General features: G+C 33.9%; 3 protein-coding genes across 6 annotated transcripts in view; 2 read left to right on the top strand and 1 right to left on the bottom strand.

The window, feature by feature from the left end:
• Positions 1-6,426, top strand: part of LOC119638274 (semaphorin-1A) — a 48,797-nt gene extending 42,371 nt beyond the window's left edge. For all 3 annotated transcript variants that reach the window (XM_038034968.1, XM_038034966.1, XM_038034967.1), the window contains exons 2-8: positions 808-1,936; positions 2,231-2,324; positions 3,586-4,108; positions 4,172-4,313; positions 4,388-5,503; positions 5,568-5,763; positions 5,828-6,426. In XM_038034968.1, coding sequence (XP_037890896.1) covers positions 1,642-1,936; positions 2,231-2,324; positions 3,586-4,108; positions 4,172-4,313; positions 4,388-5,503; positions 5,568-5,763; positions 5,828-6,020 — 2,559 coding nt within the window. In that variant the 5' untranslated portion in view covers positions 808-1,641 and the 3' untranslated portion in view covers positions 6,021-6,426. The remainder of the gene's footprint in view (positions 1-807; positions 1,937-2,230; positions 2,325-3,585; positions 4,109-4,171; positions 4,314-4,387; positions 5,504-5,567; positions 5,764-5,827) is intronic.
• Positions 6,427-19,176: 12,750 nt separating this feature from the next.
• On the top strand, positions 19,177-21,727 carry LOC119638247 (rRNA N6-adenosine-methyltransferase ZCCHC4-like). Of its 2 annotated transcripts, none has more exons than XM_038034915.1 (6): positions 19,177-19,305; positions 19,358-19,566; positions 19,707-19,763; positions 20,010-20,251; positions 20,306-20,512; positions 20,858-21,727. In XM_038034915.1, the coding sequence occupies exons 1-6, from the start codon at positions 19,287-19,289 to the stop codon at positions 21,456-21,458; spliced, it is 1,335 nt and encodes a 444-aa protein (XP_037890843.1). In that variant the 5' UTR covers positions 19,177-19,286; the 3' UTR covers positions 21,459-21,727. The 2 variants fall into 2 exon arrangements, with proteins under 2 accessions (XP_037890843.1, XP_037890844.1); XM_038034916.1 differs by having other exon boundaries at positions 19,373-19,566; positions 20,858-21,726.
• A 58-nt stretch (positions 21,728-21,785) lies between these two features.
• Positions 21,786-22,445, bottom strand: LOC119638257 (TP53-regulated inhibitor of apoptosis 1-like). Its single transcript, XM_038034933.1, has 3 exons — positions 22,369-22,445; positions 22,133-22,315; positions 21,786-22,062 (listed from the first exon to the last, which is right to left on the bottom strand). The coding sequence occupies exons 2-3, from the start codon at positions 22,277-22,279 to the stop codon at positions 21,958-21,960; spliced, it is 252 nt and encodes an 83-aa protein (XP_037890861.1). The 5' UTR covers positions 22,280-22,315; positions 22,369-22,445; the 3' UTR covers positions 21,786-21,957.
• Between the last annotated feature and the right edge of the window lie 2,343 nt (positions 22,446-24,788).

Consider the following 24,788-nt stretch of genomic DNA (forward strand, 5'->3'; position numbering starts at 1 on the left):
ATGGATCTATTGGATTCAAACTTTATATGGTTAAGTTTTTCACTAAATTATCCTTAGGACGAATTTTCACCACAGAACATCAAGTTTCCCACATAGAGGTTTGCCTTTCTTTCGAAACCCTTACATGGGCTGGGATTCACAAAGAGATCGACAAAGAGATCTTGCCAAATATGGCAAGATCAATTTATGTATGAAATTGTTATGATGAGCCAATTTTCACCATGAAATATTGAAAATTAGGCTCTTCTACCATATAAAGGTTCAGCTTGCTTTGGAACTGTTGCATGGAAGGATTCAGCGATTTTTCTTAAGGAATTTTATAAATTGCAATTTTTTTCATGAACACAAGAGCAGATGGAGTTAAATTAGACACCCGGACAAACGGATAGATAATCTTAGATCGATACATAAAAAGTAGGTTTATCTTAAGTCCAGTCAAAGTGAATGTACCTTGTGCCACGAGTGGTGTAGGGTATAAAATGAAATATAAATTGATTTCTAATAAATTAATTTTACTATTAAAAATATACTTGTCGTGCATTTTTTTACATGGCACTACTCGTATTGGAGAGATGGCGCAATTACAGCAAAGAATATATGTACGTATGCTTGTGCATGCTTGCATACATGTAATTGATATCCCTCCAGCCAGTAACCAGTTATCATTGGCAAAAAGCTCTAATGTATGTCAATGCAAGTTAAAATAACGGTGATGAAAAACAATAAAAAAAAAAAAATAGTACAACAATAACAACAACTATAATATATTGAAACATATTTTCTCTCTGCATTACATTCTCATTACAGACCGAGTTATATGATCAAACAAACAAGCAATCAGTCATCCATCCAAACACCAGTTCAACCAGGCCGACAATCAGCCAGACAGCGAACCAGCCAGTCACTCAGTTAACCAGCAGCCACTTAAGCAACAATTATTTGTTGTTGCCATAGTGTATATATATATATATACATACGTATGGCATCGTACTACTAATGCATTTATTTTTGTGGTTCTTTTCAAAAATATTAAAAAAAATAAAATAAAATATTGAGCAAATTATTCGGTTTCCAATAACGTCTCTACGCATACAAAACACATACGCACCTACACAAAGTGAGCGTGTAATTAAAAACCCTTTTTTACACGACATTGACTTCGTTTAATGTAATTGAACAGGAGAGCTCAAGGAGAAGAGTAAGAGCAACAAAACAACAAAAATAACAAAAAACAAAAAGAAGACAGACGGCAAAGTATTTGAGACGAATATGAATCGACCGATGAACTAAGGAACACCCCTTTGCTGAAAAGGACAAAGGGGTTTTGGTTGAGTAAAAGTGAATAATTATCACCCCAGTTAAAGTGACACCAAAACTAAAGTAAAACCACCACCACAACCGCTACCACCATCGTCATCAGCGTTGCCGTTATCGCTCTTCCATTACCAAACAACGTCTTTTCGGTTTAAGGTTTTCTCGATTGGGAAAGACAAACGAAACATACGTTTTGTGTGAAGTCTAATAGAATTTCCAAAGTTTTGTTATTTTTCTTTACAATTTAAGATAATTACGGGAATTTTTTTTTTTTTTTTTTTGTTTCTGTTCTGTAAAAATTTCAAAATAAACAAAACAGAGGAGAAAATGATTAAATTACAAGCTCCACTTAACACAAATAATCATCATCGCTACTGCAAGCTTAGAAATAGTAGCTGTAGTAACATCAACCGCAATAGAAACAATAACAATAACAATAACAATTATTGTAGTAGAAGCAAGAGCAACAACAACATGTACACAAATATGCTAATATTAGTTGCGACAGTTAAAAAGCGATCATTGCTATTGCTGACATTTTTGTTGTTGTTAATTTGTTTATGTCAACTATGCAGACCTGCCCTGGCATGGATGCCCGATGTCAGACCAGATTTACAAGCAAGTAAGTATAAGTATAACATTACAATATAAGCTATGCATATGCTTACGTACATATGTATATGTGTATTGCATCTGTGTGAAGATTAAAAGGAAAAAAAAAAAGAATTTTTTTACATTTAATTAATTACAATCAACACAAACAAACGGACAAACATGAAAAATGATTTTAATTAAAAATTTCCTTTCATATATTGTTTTGTTTTTGTTGTTTGTTTTGTTGTTTTTTGTTTGCTTTTTCTTTCTAATTTCTATGATTATTAAAAATTTCCTCATTGTTCGTTTCATCTAATTTTAGAACAAGATAAAATTTTAGCCAAATTCTTTGGCAACACAACGGACTATTTTAAAGTTTTACACCATGACGATTATACGATCTTGATCGGTGCCAGGTACGTAAACCATTGATTGACATAATCAAAATTTTTATTTGTAATCCAATTCTTATTATTTTTTGCACAAAATATGTATTTTTAACTCACGTAGTGGTATCAGTTTACGTCAAATTTCTCACAAATTTGATAGGCCAGGTTCAAGTTGTCATGAAAGCTGGCGACTTCAAATTGAATTCGCGAGTATTTCTTCCTGCAAGAGCACATTTCACTGATAAGAGTCGAAATTTATACTTTTTTTTTTCTCACATATATTGTTACTCTTCTTCGCAAAGTGATTAGCGATTTACTTTCATGATATTATTTCTTACATGAGCTATTTAACAAAGGCGGTTCGTTTGAGTAGAATTGGGCACCTTCCTCACCGCCACTAGCTCCATTGATAAGTTTCGCTAAATCATTTTGCGACTTTCAAGAAGCGGAGTGAATGACCAAATAACAAAACTAAATCCACCTTTTTTTTGTTCGGGAAGATTGCGAGTGGGTTTCCAAAAAGTAAAAATAAAAAACCAAATACAAATCTATAGTCGCCTTCGAATGAATGTTTGATAGCTCCAACACCTAATTAAAAATATGTTCACGAGTGCATAGCTTCCAATTTCAAGCGCCGGGCTTAAGCTAACAACATATTCTTCAAGGTTCATTAAGCTATGCCAATATTTGGGACCATAAGCGATGTACAAGAGGAAAATAGATGCAGAGAAACAAACGGACTGACAGGCTAGCGTGACTACATCGATTTGAAAATATAAAATATATATATATATATATATATATATATATAAATATATATAATTTCGATTCGGAAATATAAATTTATATATATTACATAAATTAGATATATACACCCAACTCTTTCTTACAAGGTAGACGCTTTCCTTAGGAAACTGTGCAAAAAAAATTGTAGAGAAAACGTGTGCGACAAGTGATAAGTTTGGTAATATATTCCACAAGATTAAAAATTCGTGTGAGATAAAAAAACTCTAATTACTTTCTTCGAAAACTGTGCGAAATACATATTACATACTTATAAGACAAAAACAATTCATTTTCATTTCAAAAAAAAAAAAATAAATAAAAATATAAAGTAGTGTACAGTGAATTCAGTGTATAAGTACAACATGCAAAAATTTTAATCAAAGTTAGGAATAAAATTCAATTTCCTAACTTTAACCAACATATTGGTTTACTTAAATGTGTATGAATTCTGAAATCATTTTCATATATTTTTCGCTCGCTTTATTCTTCTTTCTACCGATAGGGATGTTATGTACAACATAAGCTTAAATGGCTTACGTGAAAATAGCCGCATTCAATGGTTTTCCTCTGATGCTGATCGCGAGCTGTGCGCTCTCAAGGGTAAACATGAATCCGATTGTCACAACTACATACGTGTATTCGCTCATCTCGAAGATGGACAAATACTTTTATGCGGCACAAATTCTTATAAGCCCAGGTGTCGTCATTACGCTCCCACAGTCGATGAAGTGCATGGGAGTTCAGTGTTTGCTTATGAAATTGTGCGTGACGTCGAAGCACAAGGTTTATGCCCTTACAGTCCGGTGCATAACAGTACATATGCGTTTGCCGATGGTCAATTGTACAGTGCCACGGTCGCTGATTTTTCAGGTGGTGACCCTTTAATATATCGTGAAAATTTACGTACCGAACAATACGACTTGAAGCAATTAAATCAACCGGACTTTGTGGGTGCAGTAGAGCGTAACGGCTTTGTAATGTTCTTCTTCCGTGAAATAGCGATGGAATTTATGAATTTCGGCAAAGTAAATAAAATGTTTTCTCATTAAATTTAATTATGCACATTAATGTGTTCCTCTTCCGACCAGACTGTTTACTCTCGTGTGGGCAGAGTTTGTAAGAATGATCGCGGTGGCCCTTACACTCTATCAAAGAGTTGGACTTCTTTTTTGAAAGCTCGTTTGAATTGCTCAGTACCTGGAGAATTTCCATTTTATTTTGATGAAATACGTAAGTACAAAAGGAAAGAATCATTTCCCGTTTTCTTCTTTCTTTATGATTTGCTTTTCTTTTTTGCCAAACAGAGGCTGTTAGCTCAGTTATGGAAAGTCCCACCAATCCTTTAATATATGCCGTATTTACTACCTCGGTTAATGCTATATCCGGTTCGGCAGTCTGTGCTTTCAATATAGACGATATTATGGAAGCTTTCCAAGGCCGTTTTAAATCGCAGAAAGACAGCCAATCGCAATGGCTGCCAGTGCAAGAGGAACAAGTACCTGAACCCCGTCCGGGACAATGTGTTGATGATTCACGTACCTTGTCAAGTATAGCCGTGAATTTTGTAAAGAATCATCCTTTAATGGAAACATCAGTGCCATCAGTCTTTGGACGACCTCTATTGAAAAAAGTCAACCTTTTTCATCGATTAACCACGATAGCAGTTGATCCACAAGTACGAGGCTTAGACGGAGAATTTCATGATGTCATCTACACTGGTACCGATGATGGTAAAGTAACAAAATTTATTAATATACCTACCGCTACCAATGGTGGCAACTCCGCAAGTTTTGATGAGTTGAAGTTTATATTGATCTCTGAAACCCAAGTGTTACCGATAGGCGTGCCAGTTCGTGAACTTGTAGTTTCTTTTAAAACCAACACTTTACTCGTAGTCAGCGATGGTAGTTTGGTAACGGTTCCTCTACATCATTGCAATCATATAGTGGATTGTGCCAGCTGTTTGGCTTTGCAAGATCCCAACTGCGCTTGGGATCAACAGACGCATGAATGTAGAAGTCTTTCCATAGCAAATCATAAATTTGGCACAAAAATGTTCTTGCAGTCGTTGAATACTAGTAAATGGGCGGCTAAAAATTTGTGTCCTAAATTAGGTAAAGGTATAGTGATTGCGGAAGGGCCGGCTGTTAATTTGGGAACAGTTACCGATAACGCCTTAGATGCTTCGATGAATATACCAAGTCATAAAGATGAAGATCTTGGCAACAAAGTAGCGAATACTAATATTGTCACTGCTCCTGGCATTATACTTAGCGGTACCGCCTTAGACGCTAACTCACCAGATTTAGACATACCTACAGCGGTAGGCGGAGACGACTTTCTCTTAAATACCTTCAACGAAGGGAATAAAATAAGCTTACCGTCGGTAGAGGCTCACGATTTAATAAATTCCGTAAAAGGTACGTTTTGCGTTTAAGAAAATAAATGTATATAATGTTATGTTCTCTTTGTGCATCCCATAAGATCCTTTACATGCGTCGGCTGGTGTGGATGAACAAAAATTACAATTGGCTGGTAAAAGTTTCTATTGGGGCTTCGGAGCATTGGCTTTGGCTTTAGTGTTTATCATAGGAATGGTCGTTGGTTTACATGTATCGAAGCGTAACTGTAAGCCTCCGTCTCTGCACAGTAGCCACCGCAATCAGTTTAATTCAAATCCGTGAGTATTTTCCTTGAGCTTGAACTAAAGGCTTATGATCAATGGTTTTTTTCTTCGGTTTCAGACAATTCGGTTTAAAGCACGGTAAAGATATTAATCTGCTTATGAATCCAAATCATTATTGTCAGACGAAAAAACCAAATTTGGATTTGGAAAAAGATCGCAGTCACGAATGTAAGAATTCAACGGAGAATCTCGAAAAAGAGTTACCCTGCAAAACGTCAACGTTAACAAAAGTCAAACGCACTTACATATGATCACAGATCATTGTAATGATCGTAATTGATTGGCTACGTTTCATAACGCGAAACGATTTTGGATAAAATTGTAGTAAAATTTGTTTTATTTTTTATAAATATATTTTTAGATGATGATATAATTAATATTCATTTTCCATTTCCCTAAACGTTAGATATTAATTCGATTAAGGTTTTGTTAAGAAAAACGAAAAAAACTCACATTACGGAACGTAGACGAAAGAAGAGAAATCACACGTACATTCGATTCATTTGCGACATCCATCCATTCGCTTGTTAACGCATTTAAAATGAAATACAAAACCATTTTTGAATTGATATCGCGTACACTCATACATTTATATATGATACGACGTTATACATTTATATATATACAACCATGAATATTTTCTAAGTTAAGATTTTGTTATTGCTTTTTGAAAAAAATGATAGTTTTTTTAGATAACAAAAGAAAAAAAGCGTTAAAAACGTTTTCATTTAAAAATTTCTACTTTTTTCCTTTTGAAAAAGTTTTAATATGTTTTTAATTTAAGTTTTTTTTTTCTTTTTTTTTTTATAATATAAGGGGGTGTTCCAAAACGAGCTGACATTTTAATATTTTTTTAAGAAATAGATAGGATGAAAAGTATTACTGTCGCGTACGAGTTGAAGCTAGTAATAATGATTGACGCAGTACCTTAGCTGACTTTTGAAGAGCGAAAGTGAAATGAAGATATTATATAAAATTTTATAATTTTCTCTTCACAAAGCCATAGGAGTCGCCGAGATTCATGGACGATGCTGTTCTAACTAACAGTGAGATGCACAATAAAAAGCAGCCGTCGAACCATTATGCATTTGATTGCGTTTCGAGAAAAGGTAACAAGAAGGATTCTCCACGGGTCGAGTAAAGCCGTAAAACGAATTAGATTTCCGAGAAAGCCTTGTGACACCGGCATATAAACACTCATCTACTATTACAAAATTGTGTCAAGGTAATGGAGAAAAGTTGATTACAAAAACAAAGTCAACATTTTAACTATCATTCCAAGCCTTTTTGAGAGCGATTGATAGCGCGTGATAAGAAAAGCACAAATCATGGCAATGTATGCCAAAAGATAATAATAGAAGTGAAAGCCAACTCCGCTGCTCATCAGCAAAGCTGCTAGCTGGACGCACGAGGGCTGAGCAATGCACAGCTTCGAACATTATAATAACATAGTAGATGTCCGCAAATCGGAACGATCGGTGCGCACAACAGCTAGGCAATAAGTGGCTAAACTCATCTAAGGAAGTTGCGCGGTGCGTTCGAAGGAAGCGCATAGCAAAAAGTGACATGTATTGTCGACAATTGTTGTGATTGATTCAAGCATAGATTAAGTGCTTGCATGTATTTTGGTCATTTTTGCACTGGACAGAGGCATTTATTGAGAAAAATTGGTGCAGTACACTTTAATCACAGCAATTTCCATCATTTTTTTCACTTTTCCGGCAACACAGCCGTACTGTGCCGAAAGAAAGATATGATGGTTTTAAAAGATTCGGAGCCAAATAAAACAAGAAAGCTAGCAGTAAAGCTCCTAGTGACGCCTGAAGTGGTTGTGATATTCGTTTGATAAAAGGTCTTCCTGTATCAAAATAACGTAAGCAATGCGCATCTCCCTGTAACAACTATTACGGCCAAGGAATATCGAAAGAAAAATTCATATATATCACAAGATGACTGGAGCCACTGGAGCCTTAGTTTTAACGACCAGGCAAAAATGAAGAAAGCAGACTTTAAAGCATGGAAACTATTGGATTACCATTTGCATCAGTCTTTAGAAAGAGCTGTCCAATCAGATCTAAAAGAGCGCATATCTTTTGTAATTTAATAAACAGTGACAGAACATCGTTTAATAATACGCTGCCTGCATGACTTTTTAAAATTTTGTTTCAGGCACAGCAAAATTTCTCAAAATTCTGGGTTTTGAACACCAACGATTGCTTACTTTTTGAACAAATTGTTTTTCTTTTGATAATTGATAATATATTTACGTTGTTTGATATTAGAGGCACAACAATTGTGATGGCAACAATCAGAGAATTCAAGGTGCCTTGATATTGATATTGATATTAATTGCACCTGCTTAAAACTAAAAAAGAAAAAGAGGGAAAAACATTAAAATATCAGTCAATTGTGGAACATTCGGTGTTAAAATTAAGGCAAAACAAAAAAAAAAAAAAAAGAAAGAAAGAAAAGAATTTTGAGTCTATTAGTTTATAGGAAATGCCTAACAACCATAAAATGAATTTTCTAAATACTAGCGAGAAAACCTAGTTAATGATTAAGTACAAATTAAGCTTATATTAAAGCAATGCGTTAGTAGTTTAGCTTAAAATTGCTCTCGAACTACAATTAAATTCTAAATGAAATTTAGATTTTATACACATACACATATCTGCATAATAAACCAGCACAAGTATTTTTCTTAAAATTTGTACTAAAAATGAAGAACAATCACATATTTTGTATATTTTTGTATGAAAAATTTTAGTTAGGTTTAGAGAGAAATAAAATATTTAGAATCTCTTTAGCTTATGTATAGTGAGAATCGCGAAAGATATATATATATATGTAGGTATATATATACATATATATAGATATATTTTTGTCATATATATATAGGTACGAACACAAGTATTTTTTTTAAATGACTAGCATTGCGATATTAGACTGATCAGTGTTTTGCTTTTAATTTAAACTATATATATATATATATATATATATATATATATATATATATTAAAACAGCCATGAAACGCTTTCTAACATTTGACGAGAAATGAAAATTCGAAAAAATGAAGTCCTGGCAAAAGAGCAAACATTCCTTCATTAATTGCGTTGAATCCATACCATATGGCAAATATCATAGAGTTATATCCACACTCACCCCTCCTGCATCTTACATAAAAATTAAAAAAACCAAACTTCAATACTCTATTCGGCCAATTTATTTGTTATCATACAGGCACTATAGAATATACGCGGACATTTAAATCACATCATCCACTGCTGTTTACGAGTAATCTAAAAAATGTTTGGCCTTAGAAAACTCTGTCCAGACATCGATATTTTCTTTTTTGCTATCAAGTTTTGTTTACAAAAAACATTACATAGAGGGAGGGACGAACATGCTTAGATTGATTGAGGATTCGATATTGGTCAAACGTATACACACTTTTTGTGATCTCTATATCCTTCTGGAGATTCGAAATGTTTTGTCAAATGAATATACCGGCATCCTTCGGCGTAATACATAAAGGGAATTGAACTCAACAAACAGTCGATGGTCGAAGACAGCTTTGTAAATGTTTTTGGTTGTGTTACCCCTCTCAGCTCTGGCACCTAGTGCGTCACTTACATTGCAAACGTTCATTATGTAACGTAAAGAAAAATTTGAGAACAAGCGTCCAATTTGTTTACATTTGTTGAATAATTGTTCAAGTATTTGTATAAAGAACTTTAAAGAAACGTGTTTTGTTGACATTTTTCACTTACTCTGATTCCTATCACTAAACTATGCAACACAATACAATACAGAAAAAGTCCATTTTTTTTGTATATTCAAAATGGATGCGTTTCTTAATAATCCCCTTGCTACGGACTGCAATTAAAACTTAGATACTTAGGGAGTAAAACACGACTAAAAACTGAACAAATAAGAAAGTTATATTCGGCTGGAACCGACCCACCACCATTAAAATATTTGGCGCCCCAAGCTTTTATTTATTTTCAAAAAAAAAAGTGAATGCGATAAGATTTATCTTGCACCTTTGCCTTCGTCAAAAGCTATTGTTAAGAAAAATTAATATAACATAATTAGTTTAGAATTGACACATATCGCTTTTCGCATTCCAGTCTCCAAGCCTATTTATTAGATACTCATATTCACGTTATATTTAAGGAAAAATGTATCCTCCATTTCGCAACATCTATCAGAATCAATTTAGAACTGAAACACTTACCTTGCCGTCTTCTACACTCCGAGTTCTTTAATTTTATACCCATATCGCTGATATTATTAAAAAAACATTGATCCACCAGGTCACGGTGTTTTAGGTAAATAGTCTTATTTTAAAGAACGTACAAAATAGTTTTAAAAATTCGGTCTTGTTTGCCTAATGGCAAATAAACCTCAAAAAAGTGCAAAAAATTGAATTTAATCACTTGTAACTTTGTGTGGGCCTGGCCGACTTTTTCCATTTTTGCACGTAAAGTATACAATCATTCGTGAGGTAAACACGTAAAATCTCAATCTTCTAACTTTTATAATTTCTGAGTAACGAGCAAAAACCTACAAATTTTCGTTAAGAAAAAGAGAGTCGCGTTTAATTTGTGCTCCCCTGAGGGCCTATGCTTTGAGCAATTTGGCCCAATTCCAATGCTAACCTGCGTGCTAAGGGTTCTAATGTCTTAACCGAATTTGACGCCGATCTCTTCATTTTACCGACCATGAGGGTGCCAAGAGCAAACACCATAGAGACACACAGACATAGAGACACACACACAGACGGACAGACATGTCTAAATCAACTCAGACTTCCACGCTGATCAAGAATATATATACTTTTTGTACCTTATAGGGTCTCTGAATCTTCCTATTGGATGATACATATATTAGCGGAAAAAACAAAATGAATATACCCCCATCTTACAGTGGTGGGTATAAAAACGCGACTTACGAAAACTTGAGGGAATGTTCTATTACGTTCTTGTAATAAACTTGAATGCAAGCAAGTGTTTTCTCTCAGTAGCAAAGGCCTTCATTGTATGCCTTCACAATTACAACGCTTTCTGCAGAGCGGCCTTTGGAACTGTTAGACTATGTAAAATTTGTCGTCAAGAATCCTTTGTCATCAAGAATGCTCCACTAAAACTCCTTAAAAACATACCAAGAGAATTCTTTGTGGATGCTTCCCGAAAAACTGCAAAAATTAAGAAGTGCTTTTAGTCCGCGCATCCTCCAAAGGGGCACACTTTGCGCTGCACTCAACCATTCAATTTATTTATAAGGAAACATTACCTGGACTTAGTACTATGACTCTAGCTTTCATGTTCGTAGAAATATTACCTGGAATGGGTCAGCTAAATTCACACTACAATGCTTTCCCTACCTAAAGTATCCATCAGAAGGAATCACGAGAGTTACCAGGATTGTTGTTGCTCTTAATACTCTACGCATCGATTTGCAGAATAGTTTTCGTTTCGCATAATCGATAAAAGACATTTCGCATTAGCTTTACCCTATTCACGCATCTCATGAGCAGCCATGCAGATAAGAATCGCGACTATCAAGCGAGAAGGTGCATTAGAGCACACTTGGTAGCTATAGTGAGTGCTCAGTCGGAAAAGCCATAACACTTACCGATTAGATGCACACCCTTTATTTTTCCCTTTACTTAACTACACCGGGCTAAATGTGTGCCGAAATGTGAATTGTCTAAAAGTCTGCGTAGATTTTGCTGCGATTATTACTTCTTCTAAAATCATTGGAACTCTCTTTCTTAAAAATTTTCATAGGTAGTTGAAATTTGATACATATAGGCTTAGTTTGAAATTAAGCGTGACAAGGCCACTGTAACTAGAAAATAACGAGGGTTCACAAAAAGTGTTGCCAACAACTTATAAACTACAGCAATCACTTGTCTGAAATGGATCAGAAATATAAAAAAAAAAGTTTCAAAACGTTAAATCTTGAAAGAGTAGATATTGATCGAACATACAACTCCCCCTAATTATGTCTCTTTCCCTATTTCTTTCTGATCATAACATTGTTACATCCCTTGACTAATTAATTGACAATAATAAAAAGACCAAGTAAGAGTATTATAGCCGGAAGGGCCAGCCAACAAATACCGCACACCACTTCGCCTGGCACTGTTATTCTCTCACTTTATTTATAAATACATCAAAAAGTACATATACTTTCCTGTAAAGGCATAGTTTTAATGAAAGTCTGCATATTCGAGGACGCCCAAAATGACATATGGCGTGATCATTATTCAGTTTGGATCGTAAAAAACTTACTTTCCATACAAAAGCCTGGTTTCCATGATATCCCCTGGACATTTTGGGGTCTGAAAAAATAGACCAATTTCCGTGCCCTTAATTTTTATACCCTACACCACTTGCGGCACAGATTATATTAAATTACTGCTGCCTTATGTAGCACGCAGAAGGGCTTAGACAGGCCCACCTTTTCTTTCCCTTCGTCGGTCTGATGTCTGCCCATGCGTAATAGTGTTCAAGGTACTGGTCGCAATTTTTGATATATTTTGACGAAGTTTAGTACGTTGGGGTATTTTGATCAAGCACGGAATTGAAAATCTTCTCCTGTCTGTCCGCCTGTCCATGTAAATTTGTGTTCAAGCGACAGGTCGCAATTTTTGAAATATTTCGATGAAATTTGTTATAGTGATGTGTTTTGACCCAAGGACGGATCCTATTGAAAATTGTTCGGATCGGTCCACTTTTTTGACCACTCCCAATATAGCGCCCTATTCTGAAAAGTTTTTATATGGAATAAAATCTCAAAAAATTCAAAGTTTCTCACCAAAAGTGGTTAAGCAGCAGTATTTGGGCAATCTAAATTGGCATGGGCACTTTGGACCAGTTGGGGCAATTTTTGAAACCCCTCATATAACGATATCTGAATTTCGCACGATGAAAATTATATCATGATAGCAATTTAACATTAAAAAATTAAACAACCAAGTTTGGCCCTTGTCGGCTTGTTTGTGGATTCTACACTAACATGGATTTCCGCGAAAATTCACATTTTGTAGAGCAGAAAAGTGTTTATATGAAACCTTTTTCCGAAGGGCTTACAGTTTATGAGAAATCTTCTATGAAATGAAAAAATCTTGAATGGAATAAAAAATAGACCTACGTGGTCTAAATATTGAAAATTAGAACTTTTTACTACATAAAGATTTAGCTTTGGCAGAAAAGGTTCAAACTGAGAGGGGGTTCAAAAAGTTATTAAACCCGAACCAAATTTTTCATACTATTTTAGAATGTCGAAATACCATTAGACAGCGAGTGTTGTCGAAACATTTGAAAGATGCAATTTTTTTCCACGTAACCGCTTTTCCAAATAAGGCATTGAGTGGGGAGTGGTCGAAGAAGTGGACCATTCAGAACCGTTTTCAATAGCCTTCGTCCTCGGTGAGCTTGCCAAATTTCATAAAAGTACTCCAAAAATTGCGACCGATAGTCTGAATACAACATTACATGGTCAGATATCAGACGGACAGAGAAGCTCAGAAACATTTTCTGAGTCGATCGGTAATGAAAAGTGGATCTATCCCAAGCCCTTCCGGGTGTTACTTCCGTACAACTTAATATATACCTTGTATAGCAAGTGATGTAGGATATAAATATGAAGTAAAAATTTCAACAGTTCAGTTCAGTTAAGCTACAAGACTATTCTCCCAAACCTACCCAAATGTGTGTGAAAACAATCTTGATTTTTCAGCCGAAACGACCACAGACAACAAAATATTCTGAAATTGTATCAAGTTGAGTTTATGTTATGTTTGTAACAGAGAGCGAGAGAGAGAGAGAGAGAGAGATATGTATAAAGCTAATACAATTTTCTTACTCTCTTTTGTGCAGAAAGGTGTCTGAAACGTTTTAATAAAAATTGAGAACAAAACTCGGATCATATTTCAGGAACAACAGTTGTGCACAAACCTTTTCACTTTAACACTACAGCCATTTGAAGACTGTTAAGTTCACCTTTTTTATGCACTTTTTTGACCAAAGCGTTTACTCACCCAGAAAGTACTAAAGCCATAATTATTTCTTACGTAACCCAGCATTTAGCACAGACAGGAATTGAGATATTAATTCGTCATAGTCTAAAATACAACAAAAACAGGATAATGTGTATATAGTATTAATATCAATCAGCCCTGACAATGTAAACTATATAAATATATATAAATTTGCACAAATTATTAACAAAATATAAAGGCCTTCCTTTATTATGTAATATTTATATACATATATGCATATGCACGGATAATAATTATATATAAGAATCTATCATATAAGAAATATAATAATTTTTTGAAAATATACCTTTAAAGGAAAATCGGATTAAAGCTCAATTAACTAATAACTGCCTTATCGATTAAACTTAATTATGAATATAAAAAAGAAAAGATTTTCCAAATAAAAATTAAGAAGTGCATTAAAAATAAATTTTTGCGAAAACTTTCAAAAAGAAATTTTTAAATCTAGTTTTTTACGAACACTTTAACGCAGTAATATATATATATAAGCATGTCCGTCCCATTTAATCATACGTACGTATTACAAGTAATTAAGGAAAACAATTTTAAGAGTATCACTTACATTAATTAAATTTAAGCAATTAATAGATAAAAAACAAAACAAAAAAAAACAAATTAATTTACAATTCTACAACAAAATTTTTCAAAGTCGACCATCGAAGCATAGGGATGCATTTGTTTGCTATTCATGACAATAAAGTCTGAGAGTTATCGTAAGATATACATTTTCTACTGTCACATGGTATACACAAATGCCTCGGATTTGCTCTTAATATATTGCAACTGACCGGAGATATTATTTTAAAATTTTCTAAAAAATTTTTATTAGTGCAAAATCATCTTTAATCTTGAAGATGAAGTAATATTGAATCTGAACAACAATAATAAGTGAGTTTATCTCAACCTCGTCTGGATGTTGCATACATCCGCATAAACTTATCACGCTCTTGTACCACAGGTGGCGTAGAGTATGAAAAAACCAAATAGTTTCAATTACCAACTTGCAGTACAGATAGAGACTTAGAAACTCGGTACAAAGAGATATCACGACTTGGAAGCGGACATAAAAACGATCCAAACGAAGTAATCAGAATGAACATTTTTAATTCATAACTTTCAGGTTTTTGCGTTTTACACCTATTCCAGGCGGTGGGTATGTAAGATTACCCTTTAGACGAATATAATCTTCTTTTATACCCATCAACGAAGATTGAAAGTTATACTTATTTGGGCTTTGCAAACGCCCAGAAAGAATCTTCAGAGACTCCACAAAAGTATATATATTCGCGTTCAGCATAACATTCTGAATCGATTTGAGCATACCTGTCCGTCCGTCTGTATGATGCCTGTTATAAATATTCTCCTGGCTGCTTCAAATTTGGGAGAGGCGTTGGAAGTTCTTATACGTAGCTTGGTATTGAAAATGAGTGACTGTTCTCAGTAGGAGAACACCCCTGTTTTTCAGAAGGACTAAAAAAATTAATGGTCTTTGATGGTCTTTACTAATAGGATGCAAATCTGAAAAAATTTTATGGGCGATGCTGTAGTGCCTCTACAAAAATGGAAAAAATTGGCCACGCCTACCTAATTTTAAAGTGCGTCTTAATTTCATTTTATTTTTTAAAATCTTTATATATATCGCACCAAAAGCAAGCTTTAAAAACCCAATACAGTGTAAAAACTCTTCATCAGTTTCAAATTCGGAATTCGGTCCGTCTGCGCAATTGTGTAGTATCTGCGGTAAATATTCATGAAAATGAGCCAAATTTTTCAAAGCATACGCTTACAACGCCCACACGTTCAAATACCAAAAACTGTGCACACCTCTAATTTCCGGTTTTTGCTTGGTACACATTAAGCGCAACACATAAATTCCCACTTGTATTCTAAAAATAGAAAAAATCAACCACTCCCATGCAATGTTTCAGAGTAACAGTACTCTGTTCCTTTTTCTTAGGATCACGGTGGTCGGTTTAAAAGACTCGTTCAAGACCGAATACAATGTTCTTACTTGTTTTCAATGCCTTTATAATACGCAGAAGCAAAATTCACAAACCATACAAAGTCTAGACAAGTTCCGAAATCGGAATACACTTAAACATGTTCGTCTCTCCATCCGCTTAACTATGCAATATCTGTAATCAACATTCTCCCATCAGCGAATATTAAGATATCATCTAAAAATTTTCAAAAATTTTTTGAAGCGGCCTAAACTTTTCAAAGAACACGCCTACAACGTTCATAAGCCTATACGATAAAAACTTTTATTTTGAAAACAGAAAAAATAAGCCGCATCCACCCATATTGTAGAGCATGAAAATTTTGTACGTTTATTATTTGTGTGTCTTTCAGGATAACGGTCATGGGTATAATGCATTCGGCCACAACCGAATATAATTTTTTTCTTGTTTTCAACCACATACTTATATATAACTTTTGTTTGTATTTTTCATTTATTTCTAAATTACACTGTAAATAATTTATAAGCCAGATAAAAAAAAACAAAACATTTAGTTAAAAGTAATTATTTAATGTTAACATTAAATTAAAAGATCAATGAAAAAAAAATCATTTCAATATTAATCAGCTTTTTTACGACAAACAGTTGTTGTGATAGTTATATATACATATATATATGCGTTTATATGTATTCATATGATTCTACATATAAATATATATAAGAAAGAGTCTTATTTCACTAACTCATTGATTTAAAAATTAAGTTTAAAATTAAAAAAAATTTTTTTTACATATAATTATCGAAAAACCTGTTTGAATTACAAATTCTTTTTTTTTTTTTTTTTTTTTTTAATTTTGTGAATGTGTTATTTTACTTTCCTGATTAAGAGCGCGTGTGTGTATATAAACACCAATATGTCATTAGACCAGATTTTTTTCAGATTTATTTAAAAATATTGTGTTGTGTGTTTTATTCAATTAATTTCAATAAAGTCGTAATTTTTTTTAAGCAACAGCTTTTTTTTAAAGCTCTTACTGTAAGAAAACTGGCTTGCAGGTATTTGTATATAGAAAACTATATACGCTCGTAATAGGACCTTTTATACCCATTGATGTTATCCTAAAAAAGATTTAAAAGAAAGGAAAAGAATTATATTTTCATAGTCTATAGCATTGGGTAAAAAACTCTAAGCTATGAATCTGAGACTAACAAATTTTTCTTTGTAGACAACAATCGCTTGAAGTTCAATGAAAGTCATTAATTTCTGGACTTGTTTTCTACACTTCCAGGCTTGGTTTGTTCGTATCTGTACGCAACTACTGCTTAAAGTCTTAAAAAATGAAATATTTTTAATATATATTTTTCTTTTCTAGTTCTGTTTTTACACCCCCCTCATTTTTATACTTACCATTAGTCTGTCTCTCTTCTCGAATATATGCTTATTCTCAAAGCGGCACAATACATGCAAAACAATTGAGAACGAATATATGCTTATTCTCAAAGCGGCACAATACATGCAAAACAAATGAGAACGAATATATGCTTATTCTCAAAGCGGCACAATACATGCAAAACAAATGAGAACGAATATATGCTTATTCTCAAAGCGGCACAATGCATGCAAAACAATTGAGAACGAATAATATATGGCTATAATATTTTCATTGGTAGGCGCGGCTGACGTTTTCTAGTTCCAGAATAAATGTGGGAAGTTATATGGCGAATATGTTATAGTTTACGTGTAACGAGCTACAAACACGGAAAGCAATATTGTATCAAATGTCACACGGGCGTTTCGATATTGTGGCGTGTCTGTTGAAGCGTTTGCGTCATTTTTCAAATTCTTTTGCAAATTTGTCGGACATGCATTTTGGAGCTTGCTTCGGAGCGTTATCAAAATATAAAAAAAAAATTAATTTTGATACACTGCAACGTAGGGTAGACGTGGTCAACGTTGACCGCTTACAGGACGTACGTTCAAATTTTTACAGGCTTCGCTGCTGTGTTTTATTTACAATTTTTTTGAAGGGTCGAAAAAGTTGTGTGATCCAAACCATTTCCAACGGTATCTGCTCTTCGTCCAAAACATGTCAGTGTACCAAAGTTCATCAAAATATCTCCAAAATTGCGGGTTGCTGGTTGAACACAAGAAAACGATACAGACAGACAGATCGATAAGTTCAAATCGGTTCGAAAATTAATTCTGTTGGGGTTGGTCTATCTTAAATCTATCGTGTTGTTCGATACATCCGCGCAAACTTCATATACCTTTGTACCGTAAGTGGTGAATAATAGTAAAGACACTGCTGAGTTTTGAGTTTGCGGGAATCGGTACTTTCCTCGACTTTAGCTCTTTTCTCTCGATCTAGTAGGATTCTTGAACTGCCGGATTAAAGACATCTATCATCTAAAGAGATCTATCGTCCATAAGTCAAGTCTAGAGTATGTTTGAAACAAGAAAAAAAAAACAAACAATAAAGAAAATTATATTTCGTTGTGGCCAAAACCTTTATACTCCGCGTCTTTGTCTTAAAGAAACCCGGGGAAAATGCGATTTTGGTGCTCTATAATACTGCATTGGCTTGGCCACTTTTTCCCATTCTTGTAGGGATACAGCATCGCGCAAAAAATAAAAAAAACCTTGTTGTTGCAATACGTAAGTAACAAGCAAATAGCCTATTTTTTTGCTTTTGAAAACGGAGGTGTTCGCGGTTTATCTGGTATCGTGATCATGTCTTCTGACTGTCCCTTTGTACATACCAACCTGCGAATATTTTTGCCAAATTTCATTCAATAACGTAATCTTTGCGATCAGGAGTATGTTGATTACAAGTAAATATGCGTAAACATTCGGAATTTGGTACTGACACCACCGTAACGGGTATAAAAAAAGTAAGTATGATTGACTAATAATTGCGAAATGAAGTGGAAAGACAAACTCTTTCAAAACCCTTTAAAAAAAATCTAAATCAAATTGGATCAGTATAAACATGCATTCAGATAAATAAATTCAACTTGATAGCGTGAGAATTAATTTTTTCGTGTCATTAATTTATTATCATCGTCTTGTTGAGGCTTTACTTAAATGTGCGCACATGTTTATATGCAGACGAAGGCTGCCAAAATAAGTGCTTGAACTTTTAAAAGGAAATACATTTTCGTATGAAAACATTTAAAGAAAACGCTAAAAAACGTAGTAAGAATTGCAATTTCTTTCTACTTGATTAAATATGGATATAGACCTTGGCTTCATTGTAAGAATGATACAAATAAAGCTGACACAGGTATGTTTTTACTACTTCTAGCATATTTGAAAGCGTTTAAACTGTTTTTATTGTTTCTAAATTGCTGTAGTTGCAACACTGACGGTGACTAATAACAGCTGATATTTTTGTACGCGAGCTTTCTATCAAACTCAGAAGACTGGTTTATATCTTAAATAATATTTAAAATTTAACAGTTTTATAGAATATCAGAAATTAATAATGACATTTTGTGCACAACGTAAGTTAAGTTAAGTTATTTGCCCGTGAAAATAATTTATATGTAATTATAGATTTTGTTTTTGTAGAAACATCTGAACAATCCGATAAATTATTAATCAAATGTGAAGACGAAACGCGTCATCCTCATTGCCCGCATGGACCAACTTTGTTGTTTTATATGAAAGACAAAGGTCCGGAAGAAGGTTTTTACGCTTGCGCTGCTTACCGTGATCGAAAACTTTGCAATTATCTTGTGCCAGTAAAAGATTTAAATTCGAAGGTTTGTTTGAAGTATAGATGCAGTTCGCAAGTAACAAAACAATCTGTGACCAATTTCGAAATTTTGTTTTGATATTTTCATTAAATTTTCTTGATTTATCAAAATGCGAAAGATTTATATAAATTTTTTAATTTAAGCAGCACTTAAATCGTATATATTACAACTTGGGACGGGAATATAGAGCCATAAGAGAAAAGGTAAACAAACTCATTTTATTCTTACTTTTTTTATCCGCCTGAGTAGCCGAAGGCGAGAAATCTCGACTAGCAAGTCAATAGTCGTGGGTTCAAATCTCAAGTGCGGTAGAGTTTATAATAAAAGCCGATAGCCTTAGATGCTAGTGCTTTTAAGAGTTTAGTCTTAGAATTTATTTCTCTGGCGAAATTATTAATAATAACAATAATAATATTCTTACTTGGTTGACTAATTAAGTTTCTCTTTAGTTTTGGGATGAAACCTATGAAAAAGAAAAACACTATTGTTTAACATGTAATGTTCCATTAAAAGAGAGTGATTTGCAGCCACATACAGAACACAATTTACTACGTTCTTTAAGCGAAAATAGTTTAAAAGATCCAACCTCATTTTTACTACCTATAGACAATGCTAAGGGAAACGCTCAATATTACTTTGATTTAAAAGCTTTAAAATTCTTTGAAAACTGTTTAAGGAAACTGGAAATAAGGTTAGCACATACCCTTTCTTAGATTTTAAAATTAATTTATTATTTGCTTCTTAGCAAAATACTTTGCATCGGAGCTCCTCGATTACATGGTTATTTACGAAATCATTGCAAGGATTGGTTGCACAGTTTTTTGCTCGATTTGGATCATCGGTTCCACTACTTTTATGATGACGAAGAATTTGCCTGGTATAATATGTGCAACAATTTTTTCTTCGACGAGTGCCAAAGACGAAAATTTATAAGATTTTTCAAAATTAAAAGGTTAGAAACATCTATTCGGTTGTGTAAATTTTTATCCGCCATTAAATGGATGTATATGGGATTTCTACAATAGCACTTTGATCTGAACAGTAAAAGAATGTGTAGAATGTGCGTCCAACGTAGCAATTCTGTTGTTTTTATTCGCAGGAATTAAAATAGAGGATTGATCTTTAGATGTACATTCTTAGTTGTTGAAAACCAATCAAGTTAAACGTGCGCCAAAGTATAATATGTAAAGAACTATTATCCATTTAATATGTAAAATGTTTCCGGGCGATATGATAATGATAATTATAAAAGGGAAACAGAATAAGGCATCCATACGCACTTTGTATTTATTTACAGCTCGCAACGCCTGCTTCTATTCACAGATCCACCTTTTGGGTGCCGAACAGAACCTATAATTAACACTTTGCGCGGGCTTAGTAAGCTCTTTAACGAAATCAACCTTTTGCCTCACCAGCCGTTACCTACCTTCTGGATTTTTCCATACTTCTCAGAACAATACATACAAGCAGAATGCTCGGCGTTTGAAATGTGCGATTATAAAATCAATTACATTAATCATTTATCGTATACGGATAATGGACATAAATTTCGTAAACTCGGTTCGCCCGTACGACTTTTCACAAATGTGCCTTTGGAAATGCTTAAGCTGCCAGTCAGAGAAGGATATAAATATTGTGCGAGATGTGAACGTTATACAGCTTTGGAAAATCATCACTGTAACAAATGCAACAAATGTCCTTCAAAAAATGGTGCCACCTATCGGCATTGCTTAAATTGCGGTATATGTGTTAAGCCCTATTACGTCCATTGCGTTAACTGCCAACGTTGTACCCAAAAAGAGGGCCACAATTGCGCAGAATATCAGACCAAGCAGACATGTCGGACATGCAACAAGCAAGGGCACACTGAGCTTAAATGCTCACTTAGGAAAGTGTAAAAAGTATATGGAATTGCGCACGATTCAAGCTCAATATATGTGAAATTTAAATTTTGAAATTCATGATAAAATACACAAAGTAATTATGTATATGCTAAATAAAAAAAAAGGTTTTAAAACTTTGAAAAACTTTCAGTTTACTTTAAACATTTCCGTGTATTCTAGTTAGCATTTTAAGCAGATGTAAGATTAATTGATATCTTAAAGTTAGCCTTCATTTCTCTCGTAAATGTAATTTCTATTCTATCTTGTATTTTGTTCTAATTTTAGTTAATTTTAACTGTTCTGTTCTTTCATTTTTCTTTTTTTTTATTAACTTCTTTCGTTTTCTAGATTTGTATTTCTTAACAAATATATTTGCTACTCTAATTTTCTTCTTTTTTTTTTTTAAAGCTTCCACTGTCATACCTACTGTCGGCTAACGTAAATCTTAAAATGAAGTGCTACGTTTGTGAGCTTGTGATTGCCTGGAAGTACTGTAATCACTGTCCAGTATTGGTCAACTTTTCGTGTGATCGGGCTTAGTATCAGGATTGTCGCGATCGCCAGCATTGTAATCAGCTTCAATTTCACGTAACTCGATATGTTGCTCCTGCATTGCTTTCTTTAATTAGAATAGTAAACTCAACTTAAGGATTTTCTTGAGGGTTTTTGCTACGGGTTTTGAAACTGACCTTCACACATTCTTGATAAATTTTAAATATAGGAGCACACATGCTTTCATCACTATCTCCTTTGAGAAATCGTTCCGTAAACCACATATTAAAACAGGCATCGTATTGCCTTTTTAGTTCATTGCAATCCTTGCCCAAACTATTCATTATGTTACAATTATATTATTAAATATTTCTCGATTCCTGGTAAAAATCGATTAATTTTCTAGAGGAGTAGAAACAATGCTGCTGGTTACCTTGGAGGTTTTTGGGTTTTCTTTGAAGTTCTGATAACATAAACAGATGTTTCTCAAGAGAAAGGAAACAAATAACCAAAAAAATTCACTATAGATTGATAGCTTATTTTGCAGCAAAACCAGTATTTGTCGTCAACAGCTGTTGTTAAAAGCAACTGTTTTGCGTATATTTTGTTGTGTACAGACAAACCTGTTCTTGTGCGGTCTTTTTTTTATGCGCTTTTTTTTGAGCGATTCTTTTTTTTGTGTGGTATATGAATATCGACACATTGAATTTCGCCGAGAGGTTAGGTCAATCTGAACTGTGTTGGCATCACTTTTTTTGCTATCAGTGTGTATGTACACATTGCAACAGCCATTTTCATACCTATTGCATCAGGTCTATGAAGCTTCCTTTTGAGTTTTGCAAACGTTTTGACGAAATGAGCCCGACCTAATGCTTCAGTGGAGGTTATCCAAAATCTCACTCGGCTTGCTTAAAAGTTACAAACACTTACACAAAGTTAAATATTTGCAAATCGTCGAAAGAAATAGATAGACAGATAGATGCGCCACAAGCTATAGGAAATCTTAATGAAAGTGGACACTGAAACCGACTTGACGGCTCATTTGCACTTGTAAGTCTTCAGCTTTGACGTTACTCTCATATACTTCATATTTATCTAATACATAGTTCCACAAAAACAACTAAGAACATTACAGTGGGCTCAGGCCGGCGATTAAATATCCTTCACCACGTAGTGTAACAAGTTTTTATTTTTTTACAAATTATAGAACACAAAAATTATATTTTGTTTCTATATAAAGGTATATTACTCATGTGCACGTTTATAAGGAAGCTGGCCCAAAACGCAACCTAACACAGTGCAAGTTTAATCCTTACATGGGGGCAGGATTCAAAAGTAGGAGTAGATGGTCCAAATTTTGTAAGGTTCATTTCATTTTAGTTAATTGCTGACCTTTTAACCATTAAGACAGGATTAATATGCGCGTTTTGAACTACGACGAGTAGTATTGAATTATGTACATTTTGAATATTTTTTTTTGTGCGGTTTTTTTTCTGCGGTCCCTATCCACCGCACAAAAACAGGTTTGACTGTAGCATGATATTTATGGTCTGCAATATATATGGTCGGGGATGTTCACCTGAACAAACAACAGTAACAAGATATTCTCTATGGCTTTTCGGCGGGTTTGGTTGAAAAGCCTTTTCATTCAGACTTGAAAAAAATTTGAGGCATGTTTAGCAAAAATCGTAGCGGAAAAATCTTCATAAAAAATTTCAAAATTTTGATGTGAATCAAATTCAATATACGCCATCTCCCTTCCCCTTTCTCCCAGCGTTCGTTTATGTATCTTTTGTTGGTGGAACACTTATTGTCGCAAAAATGAAGACAGAACATTGGCACATATTACATACTGGTTAACTATACAATTTAAAGATAGGGTAATCCGCAATTCATCTGTTCTGAAGAGAATATACCTTTTCTATTGTTCTTTCTTCTTTGTCAACAATAAGGCGACATATAAATAAGGAAGTAAAATTTTTCGTTGTTTTGCTATACCGTAAGAACGTAAGATGGAGAAAGCTATAGCTTCCTTAGCATGCTGTGGAAGCCCAATATCGTAAAATTGAGCGACAAGCGACAATTATGAAAACAAGGTTAGAGATCACGCTAACAAACCCAAGAGCTTTCCCAAGTATCTTAACTAATGACAAGGAAGTGAGGTCTGACAAGTGAGTGGCGAAATACTTATGGCTTTAGTCTTACCAGTATTCAGTTGCAACTTGTTAGACACATAGCAAATTCGATCCAAATCTTAATACACTGAACGAGACCTTTCACCCTCCCGTTTATGTTCAGATCGAAAATTGCAAATTTCTTTATTTTCGTTTCATTGGAACGCGCCGTTTTTAGATATTCCGAGTTAATAACGGTCCCTTTTTGTTTTGATTGTTGAGATTAATTGGATTAAGGCAATAGAGATGGCTTATATGTCCAAATATGTGCGACCTTTTATTGTGTTTAGTACTCTATACAAGTTAGACGGTATATCTGTCCCAACTACAATTTTTAATTAAAAAGAACAACTCCTTAATTGTAACTTCCTTAAGTTATATACAACGAGGGCCGAATCTCGCATACCCACCGCTATGCCTTTCGTATTCTATTATCCGAGTTCTTTTATTTGAGACCCACATCGCTCGTATTATTATGAAGAGAAGACCAATCGCGGTATCTGTCATATTCGTTTTTGAATTGACCCGTTTTTAGGCAGAAACTATATATATCTTTATTTGAGGAATGTACAAACTAGTTTTAAATGTTCAGTCTTGTTTGCATTATGATAAATAAGCACACAATTTCAAAAAAGTGAAAAAAATAAAATTTAATAACTTGTCAATTTGTGTGAGCATG

This window comes from Glossina fuscipes, unplaced genomic scaffold (genome assembly GCF_014805625.2).
Source record: "Glossina fuscipes isolate IAEA_lab_2018 unplaced genomic scaffold, Yale_Gfus_2 86, whole genome shotgun sequence".
NCBI lineage: Eukaryota > Metazoa > Arthropoda > Insecta > Diptera > Glossinidae > Glossina > Glossina fuscipes.